The sequence below is a fragment of the Gastrolobium bilobum genome, unplaced genomic scaffold, assembly GCF_033153095.1.
Source record: "Gastrolobium bilobum isolate Gb01-03AN ecotype WA unplaced genomic scaffold, APGP_CSIRO_Gbil_v1 utg28738, whole genome shotgun sequence".
Taxonomy (NCBI): domain Eukaryota; kingdom Viridiplantae; phylum Streptophyta; class Magnoliopsida; order Fabales; family Fabaceae; genus Gastrolobium; species Gastrolobium bilobum.
The window spans coordinates 370,236-385,726 of record NW_026898759.1 but is presented as its reverse complement, the minus strand read 5'-3'; the positions used below and the strand labels follow the sequence as shown (position 1 = coordinate 385,726).

Here is a 15,491-nt window from a genome sequence, read left to right as displayed (position 1 = left end):
TTACCCATTACTACTGATTCTGATGATTTACCCATTGCTCTTAGAAAAGGAAAAAGAGCTTGTCCCAAGAAATCTTGTCCCTCTTGTACTCAATACCCTATCTCCCATTTTGTTTCCTCTCCTAATCTTTCTGTGCAGCACAAAAGCTTTGTTTCAGCACTAGACTCTATTGCAATCCCAAAATCAGTACATGAAGCCTTGAAAGATAGGAATTGGGCTCAAGCCATGCAAGAGGAGATGAATGCTTTGGAGAAAAAATAAAACATGGGAGATTATTGATAGACCCAACGGAAAGAAAGCAGTAGGGTGCAGATGGGTTTATGCCCTGAAATATAATTCTGATGGCACTCTTGAGAGATACAAGGCTCGATTAGTGGCCAAAGGTTACACTCAAACCTATGGCATTGATTATGAAGAAACCTTTGCTCCAGTTGCAAAGATGAATACAGTAATAATCTTGTTATCCCTTACTACCCATTACAATTGGGATATAAATCAATTTGATGTGAAAAATTATTTCCTCAATGGTGAGTTAGAAGAAGAAGTCTACATGGAAATCCCGCCTGGTTTTGATTCTGTGAAGGGGAAAATAAAGTTTGTAGATTAAAAAAGGCCTTGTATGGATTGAAGCAGTCACCTCGTGCTTGGTTTGGAAGGTTTACTAAGGTTATAATGACCTTAGGATACAGACAGAGTCAAGGAGATCACACTCTTTTCTTCAAGCACTCCCAAAATGGGAAGCTTACTGTGCTCCTTGTATATGTTGATGATATTATTATCACAGGTGATGATTTTGTGGAGAGACAGATTCTGCAAACACGGCTTGCCTCTGAGTTTGAAATCAAAGACCTTGGGAAACTGAGATATTTCCTAGGGATAGAAGTAGCTCATTCAAGCAAAAGAATTTTTATCAGCCAGAGGAAATATGTTTTGGATCTTCTCAAAAAAGCAGGAAAGCTCGGGTGTAAACCCTCTAATACTTCTATTGAGCAGAATCACAAGATGGGCTATGATGAAGAGAGTCCTCCAGTTGATAAAGGACAATACCAACGGCTAGTTGAGAAATTGATATATCTGACCCATACTAGACCAGACCTAGCTTATGTTGTTAGTGTTGTCAGTCAGTTTATGCACGATCCAAAGGAAAAACACATACAGGCAGTAGAGAGAATTCTTCAGTATCTTAAAGGTACTCCTGGTAAAGGATTGTTATTCCGACGTGATGACAATCTATCTTTAGAAGTCTACACAGATGCTGATTATGCTGGATCCGTGACTGACCGTCATTCTACCACTAGTTATTGCATGTTTCTTTGCGGTAACTTGGTGACATGGAGAAGTAAGAAACAAGATGTGGTTGCCAGATCAAGTGCAGAAGCTGAATTTCGAGCTATGGCTCAAGGCATTTGTGAGTTACTGTGGCTGAAAATTGTACTTGATGATCTCAAAATAAAATGTGAGGGACCTATGAAGCTGCTATGTGATAATAAGTCTGCTATTTGTATAGCTTATAATCCAGTTCAACATGATCGGACTAAACATATTGAGGTCGACCGCCATTTCATCAAAGAGAAACTTGATAGTGGGTTGATTATCACTCCATACATTCCCACTGGGCGTCAATTAGCTGATCTATTAACAAAGGGGCTTCCTTCAGACAGATTTCAAGAACTTACTAGCAAGCTGAGAATGATAAATATCTATTCCTCAGCTTGAGGGGGAGTGTTGTAAATAATAATTATTTAGTTATTATTTAGTCATTTATTTGTTGTATTGGGCCAAGCCCATTAGGTCAAAATTAGGTCAAGTATTCTCTATAAATAGAGAACCCTTTGAACAGATTATTCACAATTCAATAATATTTCAAATACCCTTTTCTTTCAAGTGAGACTAATGCAGAGTGAAACGACGTGACAATTATCTAGCTCTGATTCTGAATGTTCTTTCCAGGTTTTGCACCCTTACTCTCTTGGCAACTTAATTTGTTCATCTTAAGACTCATATTGCCACTTGAGCCAATTCTCAAGGTTAGATTTGTATTGCTCACATCGCTTCATTCTCATCAGAGTGCATATTACCAATAAGAAAAAAATAATTCGAAAATGGGAAAGGTTATATTTAGAAACATTTTGTTTATAAACTCTTATAAATTACATTATGTCTTACCGATAAGACACTCTTAAGTGAAGTCTTACCGGTAAGACATAATGTAGTTTATAAAACAAAAGTTTGTCAATATAACCTTCCTCGAACTAAAAAAAATCAGAAATATGATTACATATAATTTCAATTTTTTTAAGATTTAAATCAAGGTATCTTTAATAATTATCTGGTCTTTAAAATAATTAATGTAGTCTCACTCAATAGCTTAAATTTTTTTTGTTGAATTGGTTATTTACATAAGATCAGAGTCGACATAACTAAGAGGTCATCAGTTCTGTAAAGAAACTAATTAAACCCAAAACTTAAGCTAGTGGATGAGACTGCATTAATGATTTTTATATATCTCTAATACATTCCGTTATACAAGGAGTATGTTTTAAAAATAAATAAATAAATAAAGTTGGCTCAACTTTTAATGTATCTACAAGAGGAGTATGTTTTCTTATGCATCAGGAGAAAAAAATTCCCTTTATATAATTAATCTATTTTTATATTAAATTGGAGTATATTAATTTAAAACAAGAAAAGTCTCACAATAATTTTTTTTAAATGATAAATGCCACTTTTTATTGTTTAAGTTTAAATTTAAATTTAATTTAAATTTTCATTTTAATATATAAATTATAATTTTAAATATTTTTTATTATATTCTTGTAATTTTAATTAAATCAATTATATATATATATATATATATATATATTCTATTATTTTTAATTTTTATTTAAATTTAAAAGTATTCATATAATCCGCAAGAAACTAGTTACTTGTTAGTGACTTAGCAAAGAGGAGTATCTTTTTGACTGAATACTGTTGGAGTGTTGCCCATCATCTATTGTCCAATTGGTATACTTTAATTTTATAATTATGTTTTTGTACTTTGTCAGTGGAATAGAAAAGAATTACCACCTCCAGCTGATTCTTATTTGCACGTGAGTCTAACTCAAAATTAATAAACGACCTTTAATTAATTATTTCGTTCTAATATGCCAATTCATTGAATCTGGCAATGAAAACGACTTCAATAATCTCACGTTCTTGATAATCTTTACGGAAAATATTAGACAACAAATTTTTCTACATATTCAAAAAAATGTGGACCCAACTTCAAGTTTTTTTTCACTTTTTATGTGCAACAAAACTCATATAAATTTGTGAATGTAACATAAGATATCTTATCTTCAGTTGCATAAGAAAATATAATATCAATCTTTATTCACTCATTAATTTTAATTAATTATTTATTAGCTGATAGAGACTTAGAGCGATGACATCATTACTCGTGACGCCATATGCTTACGCATTTGGCGCGTTCAACTTGCGTCATCCTATTTAGTTAATACAGACGTGTTAATAATTGGTTGTGGATGTTGATTAGTTAATTATTTTGAAAACGTGCTTTTGAACAAAACTATCCACTTTCGAAATGACGAAACACACAGGCAGTATCAGTGTCCAGTGCACATGTTTTTTGTTCTTTTTTTATTTCCCATTCCGCCTTGGTGAGCTAGTGCTACGATGTTTCTTTTATTGTACTTTAAACGATAATGTTATAACATCTAGCGTCAAAGTACAACAGAGGAATATTAAATCCTAGATGAACCTCAAGCTATACGCCGTGAATACAGGTCTAAGTCACACTAGCTATTATAATTTGGTGGGATATAGCCACAAGGAAATACACTGAACCCTATCTGTTAAAAGAAAAACATAGTATAGTGAACTCTCAAAACCTTAAATTAATGTGCAAAATCGTATCGAATTTAAGATTTTTTAATCTTTTAAAACTATAAAATAATATCTCAAATTTGTCTTTTTTAATTAACAATTATAGAAATAATATTTTATTTTATGCTTAATGTTTTTCAAAAGAGAACAAGACACCGTCCCTTCATATATATGTGTGTTATTTTTTTAATATTTTTGTAATTAAATAAAATTTTATTAATAGAGAGTAAGTTTAAATTATCTAGTAAAATTTACATAAGATTTTACTCAATAATAAAAATTATATTTAAAAATGTTAAAGATTATGTTATAAACATTCCTCTTATTTTGAGTGTTTATTTTATAGATTCTAATAAATGAAATTTTTATAAACATTATGATTAAAAAATTTATTTTTATTAAATTTAAAATATGTTATATATATATATATATATGTCTATATATATATATATATATATATATATATATATATATATATATATATCTTATTGCTTGGTTGAATTTTTAAAAATTGAATAACATTATTATTTTCTTATATGTCATTTCATAATGATTATCATATGATTTAATTTTTTTATATTTTATGTTTTTGTTAGTAAAAAATTATTTATATTTTTAAATGAAAAATTTGACATTACGAAGTTGTGAACTGTTTTTGAATACCAAAATAGAATTTATAAAATTTTGTACATTTTCAGAATTATTAATTAAGTGCCCCGTTACTTTTTAAACCGAACACCTGTACTTTTTAAACCTAACACCTGTACTTCTTAAACCTAACACTTGTAGTCTACTTCTTAAATTTGAATTATTAATTTTATTCAAATTCTGGGTCTACTTTGTCCTTAGAGGTTAACTCAACATAATATTTATGTATTTTACACTTGTTGTTATGACTTTGAGCTTCTTTTGTAAACATTGATTTATTAATTGTATTTTGAAGTTGTGTTATTTATATTTTGAATTTGTAAAAGTGTTTTAGATACTTGTATGATGGTCTTTAATTTCAAATTTAGAATATGCTGTTGTTAAATTGTATTAAGTTAATTGTGTTATGATTTTTTAAAATTTGAATATGGACTATGAATATGTATATATCTATTAGGTTCAAGTAATTCCACAAGTGCTTCACTGAACTAACTCAATGCGCTAACCGAGTCAATAATTGATCCAGATTTTATAACATTAATGATCATACTTCTCACCTTACTCCATGCTTTTCTCTAGAGCAAGTCGCCTCTCTAGTACTTCTGATCACTGAAAAGAATTGATTCCATGTGCATAAAATATGTATCCAAGCTATTAGATTTTTTTCTTTTCTTTGTTTTTTTTTTTTAAAACAAGATCTTTTCTTTGTTGAATACTTTGGCGTTAAGTGAATGCTAGGTATGGGTAAATGAAAGCAGTAAAAACTAAGTAATACAGCGGTGGGTGATAGACTGATTGTTCAGGGCTTCAACCTAAAGTCTATGCTTTATAAGATCCCTTTCCCTTTTAGTTTTTTTTTATTTTGGGATTGATGAGAAAGTATAAGTGGATATTGAAAAATACAACATCTGGTTTAGATTTTTTCAAAAAATATTAGGCAAATAGGATAGATGAGAAAATGAATTTTGTGTTGATTTTTGGATGAAATTCACTGTTACAGAATACCACTTGAGATGTGGTATTTTGAGATAACTGGGGAAGTGAAAAAACAGGTGCAAAGTTTCTCCCGAACATAGATTTTGCATATTTAAATAAATTTCCCTGGTAATATTTCGGTCAACCAAACAACTTTTTTTACATTTTCCTACCAAACTCACTTTCCAACCATTTCTCTAGTAAAAAAAAATTTCTCCCGAACCAAACACTACCTAAGGGTGTATTTGATACAAGGTATTTTTGAAGATGATTGGTAAAGCTACATTGGTTAACGTGAATTGTCATGTTTGGTACAAGTTAACGACATGCCTTTTCTTGGTACCTTCGTGTTTACCGCTAATCGAATTTACGAAGAAAACTAAAATTTCATATTACCAAAAAATATGTAGCAATTGAGGAATCCAACATAAGGGAAAGCTGAAAAGCAAATTGTGAGACAAAAATACCCTAGCTCACATCAAAATCTAGGTTTGGTGTTTTGAAAAGTCAAAGGTTAGTTTCGTAAGTTCATCGTATATTACTAGTAATATTTTACTATCAACAAACACATACTTGGTAAAATTATTAAATATTCTCAATAATATTTACATCTACCAAACAACTTTTTTATATCATTCCTAGTAAACTCAATTCCTCATTATATTACTCGAAATCATGATTTTCGGACACTAAAAAATTTCTCCTGTACCAAACACACTCTAAGACTGAAACTTTTCTGTATTGTACCCAATTAATTCACGAAATTCTGCAGTATGTATAGAAATTTAAATTTGGGAAGTTGTTTGCAAAAAAAAATAATATTGGATGCCATTAAATATAGCATGTTAACAATTACGAGTGGATGAAGGTGCATAGATTACATTGTGTTGGGCTTCCTTCTTCAATGCTAAGCCCAAGCCCATTTGAGGGGTTTCCTAAAAATCCTAACCCTAATTTCCACCTCCTCTATATATACTCATTAGTTGTGGGTGGAGGCTAGGTCAGATTTGAGAGAACAAATTTGAGAGAAAAATTGTTTGATTGTTTGAGTAAAGCTTTATGCTTTGCATTTGAGAGATCTCTAGAGAGAGTTTGAGTGAAACATCTCTAGGGTAGTTTGATTATCACCATTGTTAGAGAGGTTGAGTTAACCACCTCATTGGTGTATTTTGATTCATTGTAACCATTATTTTCATAGTGGATTTTTGATCTGGACTAGGTTCCGTGGGTTTTTACTTCTTCATTCAAGAAAGTTTTCCCACGTTAAATCTGGTTGTGTTTTTCTTCTCTCTCTCCTGTTTTTTGTTTTGATTTTTTCGCTGCGCTGCCTGATCTGGTGAAGTTCAGGCTGAGCTATTGCCAAGATCCGAGATCAGGATTTTGTTGATTGACTTCCGCACAAAGGCTGCTTAGCCGAACTTGAGGGAACCGAGTTTTCCCAACACATTGAGATGGATAGAAAGATAGTATATGTGTTATTAATTAGATGTTTTGAATCTAACGGTTCTGCGAGGCTCTCTCATCTCTCATGACAACATAGCAATTTTATATATGTCCTTTATATGTATCCATGTATATATATAAGGATAAAGTCATTATAGGGAAAATCCTCCAATTTGTAATGGAGAGCCAAAAGTAATGGGAAGTTGGAGAAACCTTAATCAATGAAACAAGCACCGAGCCCTTCCTTCTTCCATACTTAGCCCCATCAATTTCTCCCTCCCCTTTTGTGGAGGAATCTTCACTCTTCACTTTTCTGTGTTAGAGAAAAAGCAAAAGAATAAAAGTAGGAAAATAAATTTGGGCTAAAGGAACAGTTATGATTGGGAGAGAATCTTCAGCAGTTCAGTGTTCCCAGGAATGGGCTTTAAAAGTTTTGAAGTATATATATAACTTGGGCCTCCTGACAAAACAAGGGTGTTACTGAAGTATCCTAATTATTTAGGTAATGTTTTGAGGTGTGGATACAGTAATAGAGAATTTTTTGTTATCTTTAATTTTATTTATTTTAATTAAATTAAAATGCCTTACTTTTTTAACTTAACGTCATATTCTGTTTTATCTTTAAAATAAACCATATATATATATAATAAAGTTTACATAGCTAACAAATGTTACGATAATGTAATGTTTAAGGTAATTGGTACAGAGTATTTTTTTATGAAAATTTTTCTTAAAGTAAAAATTGGCCAATGAACATGTTCATAGGTACACATGGAGAAGCATACACTGATCAATGTAACTTATTTGAAAAAAAATTAGTATACATACATGCAATGAAATTTTTTTTATCATTTTATGAGGGTGTTGAAATCTTGCGCGCTTCTCCTTTAAAATAAAAAAATAATTATACATTACGTGTACGTGTACCTATCACATAAGAGGCGCTATAGCTTTGTCCGTTATTTATTTTTTAATAATTTTTATTTCTTCTGAATCTAGAAGTAATAATTTGGATTGACAGATTGTGTTTGGTGGAATCACAATTAATGAACTACCTTTAATTAATTCCTAATAACACGGATTTCTTTAAAAACTAAATGAACCTTCAATAATCTCACGTTCTTGTTGATCTTTTATTGATGCCTTCAAATTGATTTTTCTCTTAATTATTTGTTTATTCCCTGATTGACTTATTATACCGCATCTGACTAGTGATGACATCATATGCTTACGTATTTGGCGCGCTACAATAGCGTCATCCAATGTAGTTTTTGCAGCTGTCTTTTCAAATAATTATAGTCTAAAGAATTTTATCATTAATAAAAAATAGAAAAACTGTGTATCCTTTCAAATGATACAACTTATGTCATTTTAATCTTACAAATAGGTAGCATCCACACTTTTATATTTTTTTGTCCACTCTCTCTTAGGGGTGATAAACGAGCCAGGGGCCTTTCAGGGGCTTTTGGCTTGGCTCGTGAAGGCTCAGGCTTACATGCCTAATATTGGTTGTTGGAACCAGGCTTGGACTTCTATAAAAGCTCGTTTAGTAAAAAGGCTTTAGGCTCCAATTCAAAAGCTCGACCTTGAAGCCTCTCAGGCTGGCCTAATATATTATTTTTTTTTATTTATATTTTTTATACTATTTGTAATAGCTCTCTCTCCTCTCAATCCATTTCACCCATATTTTATTAGTTAAACAGACTTTTTGAATTTTGTTATATATTATGTTGTTTCGATATACATTGAATTTATGAATATTTATGGAATTACTAGTGTTGTTGATTGTATATTCTGTTTGAATAAATTTTTATTGTCTTATTTTTTTTAACAGGCCAAATCAGGCTTTTATTTTTTGTAAATAAGGCAGGCCACAGGCCGATAATTATATTCGTAACAGGTAACAGGTAACAGGCTTGGTAAGGCCGACACATTTAATCACAGGCTTAGCCTTTTAAGACCAAAGCTCGACTCGTCCCGTTGACACCCCTACTCTCTCTTCTCATTTATCTATTTCTTTTCTCACTTAAAATGACACAATTTTACATCATTTAAAATGATACACACTTTTCCTATAAAAAATAATATCAAAATTGTTCTTTATGTATAAGTTATAAGAATTAAAAACCAAATTAATATCATTTTATGATCGAGAGACTAAATTAATGCAATAGTTTGTGATATTAGAGGATTAACTTGCTAATTTTTTTTATGATTGAATTTATGTCACTTTATATGATTAATGAACTAAATTAATTTTTATTTTCTTTGATGCACTAAAATGATGTCATGTATATCTTTAAACGGACATGATCCGTTTATAATTTTTTTTTGAAATTACATTAATGTAGGACCGATCGTACACTGTTTGATTAATGTAGGACCGGTTCTGCATAGTGTAGTTTGTAAACAAAAAAAGTTTGTAAATATAACCTGTCCCATCTTTAAATAAATTCAAAGTGCATAATCTTAATTTTATTATGCTAAATAAGAAAATTATACTGCAATTCTATGCTATACGCATTTATAACCCGATACATGGAATCCGGATGGAGCCCGAACAGTGTAATGCGTGCTGTCGTTCCCAAAATTCATATTCCACTACTCTATCAGATGAGAAAACTAGTGAGTTTGCCTATATACAGAATTCTCGTCTTTAATGTAAACGAGTAGTCCTTCGTACGTTGAAAATCTCTGTGTGTATAAGTGTGACCTTTACAAATTGCATATTGAAATAAGATAATATTTGTTGAGCGGTATAATTGTTGAAATTTTTATCATTAATTACAGTTACATAATTATATATAAGAGATTTGTATTAAATAGATTAAATTCCTTATTTGCATAATCATAGGAGATTGACATAATCATAGGAGATTTATATTAAATAGAAATAATAAAAAATTATTTCATTTTCTTATTTATAGTTGATTGACAACAAATTTATAATAAACCTAAAGTCCTCATTTATGTATATAATTATCCCAGTAGAAAAAATAAATATACAGAAATATCCATGAGATGACATCAATATTATTTTGACAAGCAGCATTAAAAATTGAACTGCATTATAATCATTCAGTTCAATCATTTTGCTAAGCATGATCGCTATATTTGATTGATTTACGACATGTGTTAAAAGTTGACATTTAATTATCCAATATAGGTGGAATTTGATTCTACGACCAAGAAAGTGATAAATTCAACGTGTTCTAACTAGGCTCATGTTATAATATACGACTATACATTATAGTCAACTCTCTATTATTATTATTCTTAAATTTAATTGGTGTCAAGTGGTATTTAAGTTAGTTTATATTATATGTTTTTTTTAGAGTAAACATCATTTTTGGTCCCTGGCAATATCTACGAAATCCTTTTTAGTCTCTGGCAATAAAAAGGGACCAAATTGGTCTCTAAAATTATGAAAAAGGGCCATATTATAAGTCCTTATGTCAACTCCTCTGTCACTAACATGGCCCTTTTTGCATACTGTTAGGGACCAATTTGGTCCTTTTTTATTGTCAGGGACTAAAAAAGATTTCGTAGATATTGCCAGAGACCAAAAAGGGTGTTTACTCTTTTTTTTATATATGCACTAATTCAGCTAATTTATGATCTCTCCAGTCTGATCGAAAATAGATCGAATATGTTAAGACTTCGAGAGTTCGAGTTTCACAAAAATATTGTTGGGAAAACTCGATTCTCTCAAGCTCTGCTCAGGGGTCTTTGTGCGGAAGTCAATCAACAAGATCCTGATCTCGGATCTCGGCAATACCTCGGCCTGAACTTCACTAGGTCAGGCAGCGCAGCAGAAAAATCAAAACGAAAAATCACAAAACAGGAGAGAGAGAAGAAGAACACAACCAGATTTAACGTGGGAAAACCTTCTTCAATGAAGAAGTAAACTCACGGGACCTAGTCCAGATCAGAAATCCACTATGAAAATAATGGTTACAAATAATCAGAATCACCGATGTGGTGGTTAACTCAACCTCTCCAGCAATGGTGATAATCAAACATCCCTAAAGATGTTTCACTCAAACTCTCTCTAGAGATCTCTCAAATACAAAGCATAAAGCTTTGCTCAAACAATCAAATAATTCTCTCAAATTTTTTTCTCTAATCTCTTCTAACATTAGACCTAGCCTCCACCTCAACTAATGAATATATAGAGGAAATGAAATTTAGGGTTAGGGTTTTTAGGAAACCCCTCAATGGGCTTGGGCTTAGCATTGAAGGAGGAAGCCGAACAAATATAACTTTTTGCAGTAATTACTTACCCATCACATGATAATCTATACAGTAAAATCAATCCCTTGAGGGTTGACTTCTAATATTTCATACGTAAGCGTTCATATAAATTTTATCGCATTATAATTCTATGACATTAGGAATTTATAGCCCCCCAAAGCGTATTTTTAGATATCAATTTGTGTCCAAAGTCCTAATAAATTTATTAATTTGGTTTTGTATTTGAATTTGTTTGGTATATACCAATTAGAGTATCTGAAATCCTAACGAGCCCGACTATTCGATATTAAATTTGAAACTTTTCACCCTCCTAGGTCACCACTGTCAGAAATTGAAAATCTATTTCCCTGTATGTAGACGTGTTAAATCCTATATCTAGCTCGGGTGTGAAAGCTTCTTTTTTTATTTCTATTTGGTGGTAAACAACTTGTCATGACCTAGATCGGTTTTGGTCCACTTTTCTATCATTAATGAATGGAACTGTCTCAGCACATGGCCCGCGGTTTAATTTGTAATTGCCTTTAAATTGTATAAAAAGCTGACAAATTCTAATTAAGGTGCTTTGAGTTGTACGCGTAGTTAATTGTCTAGGATAAACCAAAAGCCTAATCATTAAGAGATGGTAAGAGCTCCTTCCTATGATAAAAATGGAATCAAGAAAGGGGCATGGAGTAAAGAAGAGGACGAGAGGTTAAGAGCTTATATTCAGAGATATGGTCATTTTAATTGGCGTCAACTCCCCAAGTTCGCAGGTATGTAAGATTCGATTTGGGCTCCATGTAAATGCAAAAAATTTCCAGCACTGCGTTGTACAAAAGTTTGATTCAGTATTAATTACTTGCAATTGTACGACGATGATCAAAGCTTAGTTTTTACTTGTTAATTTCCACTTTTAACATTGATTGTCGTTATTAATATCCATGGTACTCAACTATATATCATGAAGTACCTTCCTGAATAGTTTCAGTTTTGTAATAAGGAATAAGAAATCTAAAATATGGGATTGATTAGTTGAAGTGTAGTTAATTAGTGACTAACACTTGTTACAGGTTTAGCAAGGTGTGGGAAAAGTTGCAGACTTCGTTGGTTGAATTACTTGAGGCCAGATCTAAAACATGGGAACTACACCCAAGAGGAAGTTGAATTAATCATGAAATTACACCAACAACTTGGAAATAAGTATATAAGTTTTCTGTTATTTATAATTTATTCTAAATTTCATGGCTATTGTTTATTTATTTTGCATGAATCATAGATTTTGAGTGTCCAAGTGATCCATTACTTTTGTATATGTTTTGGGAGAGTTCCATACAATCGAAATGGGAAAAAAAAAATATTGAACAATCTGAACAGGTGTCCAAGTTATTTTTTAATACATAATTAAATTATTTGCTATATATTTATTTATTTTTTCTTCTTATTATACTTCGATTCTGTCTTATTGTAATTCAACTAGAAGAAGGAAAGATGGTTGAACAAGCTAAGTATAATAAACTCAAACTTAAAATTTCGACATACCAATTTCATCTAAACCAGATTACTAGCTATTGATTGACTATCTCATCTTTGATCATACAAAGTTGCATAATTTTCTTTAATATACGATAAACAATTAGATAACGTAACAGCTCAAACTGTTGAGTGATGGATTTTTAATAATTTTATATTATATCTTTTGTCTTTGAAAGGTGAATATTACACAAGTACATTTTATATTATATCTCAGATACTACAAGAAAAGTGGTTTTCAGAGGCGGTTATATTTGTATTTTGAGGAGGTTCAAACCGTCTCTAAATGCTTGGTTCGGCGGTTCATACAAAGCCTTGTTTACCACCATCGCGAGGCAAAATATTGCAGTTTTCACAAATCGCTAGAATAATTGACTCTACATGACAATCTGAGACGATTATTCTAACTGCCTCCAAAATATATTCTAAGGCCATTATTTTAACCGCTCCAAAAGATAATCTGAGGCGGTTATTCTAACTGCCCTCATTTCCATTCAGAAGCGATTATATTAAAATCGCCTCTAATTGCTGCATTTAGAGGCGATTATATCTCAACCGCCTTTAAATGGTCAATGGAGGCAATTATTTTAACCGGGTCTAATATACATTTGGAGGTGGTTATGGTTTAACCGCCTCTAAAAGTAGCAATTAGTGGCAATTTTAATGTAATCGCCTCTGAATGGTAAATGGAGACGGTTATTTTAACCGCCTCTATGTATCAATTGGAGGCGGTTTAGCTGAAACCGCCTCAATTAAACAGCTTCCAAATACCAGTTTTCTTGTAGTGTACCGTGATAAACAACTATTTCAACTCAAGCTGTCAAGTGATGTGTTTTTTAATGGTTTTACTTTATATCTCTTTAATAATATCAATATTAGTATTTAATCTTTAGTATCTCTGACTTCACAGATGGTCCCAGATTGCTGAAAAACTGCCTGGGAGAACGGACAATGAGGTAAAGAACTATTGGCATAGCCACCTAAAAAAGTGCTTGAAGAGCAAAGAGAACACAACATGTGAGTTGAAGTCGAAGCCAGGTAATAGTCTTGAAGGAAATGCGACTTGTAAGTTTGTAAGATCTGAAAGCCCAGATGCTGATGTTGGTGATGATTTTCATAACATTTTCGAAAGCTCATTGCCCATGTCGACAGAAACTTCAGAAGGAGACAACGATTCCCTTACCTCTAATGTTGCACAATCAACCATGAACTGCTCCAGAGGAAAAGAAGATTTTAGTGTTGCTCCATGGGTAACATTCGAAGAATTTAGCGGCGATTTTTGGACTGAACCATTCGTCGCAGAAAATACATATACTGATGAGATATGTAGTGGTGAAAGCGGAGCCTTCTTGATACCAAATTTCTACGACGGTGCATATTTGTTGTAGAATCTTGAAGACTTTGCTTGATTTCTCGAGTTTTTCATAGTAAGGCTCTTGAAAAAAAAAGTGAAAATTGACAAGTAAGAAAATTGGAATATCATAAAAGGATAAATATACTATATTGTTTCAATTGATGTTATTAAATTCAAATGCGTCAGTAACTCTTGAGATAAGTTTTTTTCAAGTCTTAATATTTAAATTCCTACAATTTCATTATCAAAAAATTTCTGCAATTTAGCGGACTGAGTTGGATATTATTCATTGTTCAACTTTTCATTTTTTCACCAAAACTCTCATTATTAAAATAATAATAATAAAAAGTATAGATAAAAATATATATTTAAATATATTTATAAATGTAATACAATAAATAAAATATACTTTATATATAGTTTTATAGAATATATATATAACAAATATATATTTTAACGATTCAATAAGATGTTTTTTATTTATTTTAATTGTTTATTTTGAACTATTTATGTGAGATATTTCCTTCCCCATTTAAAATTATTTTTATTTATTCTTATAAGATATTTGTAGTAAAATTAACTATAGAGTTAAAATATTTGTAAATTCAATACTTAAAAATGACCTTGTATCAAATTTTAAATAATTTTAAAGAGATAAAATAAATAGGTTTACATTCTTTGAGTCATCCAAATTTGAATCCACCAGTCTGGAAATTTAAAAATTATTTTTTTAATAGTTAATATTTAAAATTTTGTGTAGCAATAATTAAGTCCCATGTGAAAGCATCCTCTCGTATTTAATTTTAACATGACCGATCATGTCATGTGATAAATGTCGATCATTCAATAGGAGATTAATGGTCACACTTTTAATGACAAAATTTATAAAATAAAAAAGAAGAAATATTTAAATTAGTTATTAATTGTTGATCAGTCATTGATGTTTGAGATTTATATGACTTGATCATATTAAAATTAAACATGAGAAAATTCATTATGAGATTCACTTAAATCTTTCTCTTTTTCTGTTAAACAAATTGACAATTAATAAACTCTCAGCATTTATCTTTAAGTTTTTATAACAAGCTAAATTTATTTTGTAAATTTTATAAATTTATTAAATTTTTAAATAGGATCATATAATTTAAAATATTTTAACATAATTTTTATGTTTCTAAATTTTTTTATAATATAGCAATGCAAAATATTTTCTATAACTATAAACATCCATTTATACTTTAATTATAATAATGTTAAAAGTATAAAAGTTCGTCTATAAAAAAAAAAAAGTATAAAAGTTCTGTGAAAAATATTAAATTATAGAAAAATATTTCCAATTTTAGTATTAGTTAATTTTTTGGAACAAAAAAGTTGAGAGGGCCATATAGAATTTTATTTAACTATTTGTTTCAAAAAAGGT

General features: G+C 30.6%; 1 protein-coding gene across 1 annotated transcript; it reads left to right on the top strand.

Annotated features, from left to right (window-relative positions):
- Nucleotides 1-11,827: 11,827 nt before the first annotated feature.
- On the top strand, nt 11,828-14,105 carry LOC133283889 (transcription factor MYB15-like). The gene is made up of 3 exons (XM_061480813.1): nt 11,828-11,960; nt 12,258-12,387; nt 13,628-14,105. The coding sequence occupies exons 1-3, from the start codon at nt 11,828-11,830 to the stop codon at nt 14,103-14,105; spliced, it is 741 nt and encodes a 246-aa protein (XP_061336797.1).
- The last annotated feature ends 1,386 nt before the right edge of the window (nt 14,106-15,491 follow it).

Excerpts from the sequence above, each read along its gene's own strand:
- LOC133283889 (XM_061480813.1), top strand. The coding sequence starts at position 11,828 with ATGGTAAGAGCTCCTTCCTATGATAAAAATGGAATCAAGAAAGGGGCA. Across the intron at positions 11,961-12,257 it reads TCAACTCCCCAAGTTCGCAG|GTTTAGCAAGGTGTGGGAAA; the intron begins GTATGTAAGATT and ends CACTTGTTACAG. Across the intron at positions 12,388-13,627 it reads CACCAACAACTTGGAAATAA|ATGGTCCCAGATTGCTGAAA; the intron begins GTATATAAGTTT and ends CTGACTTCACAG.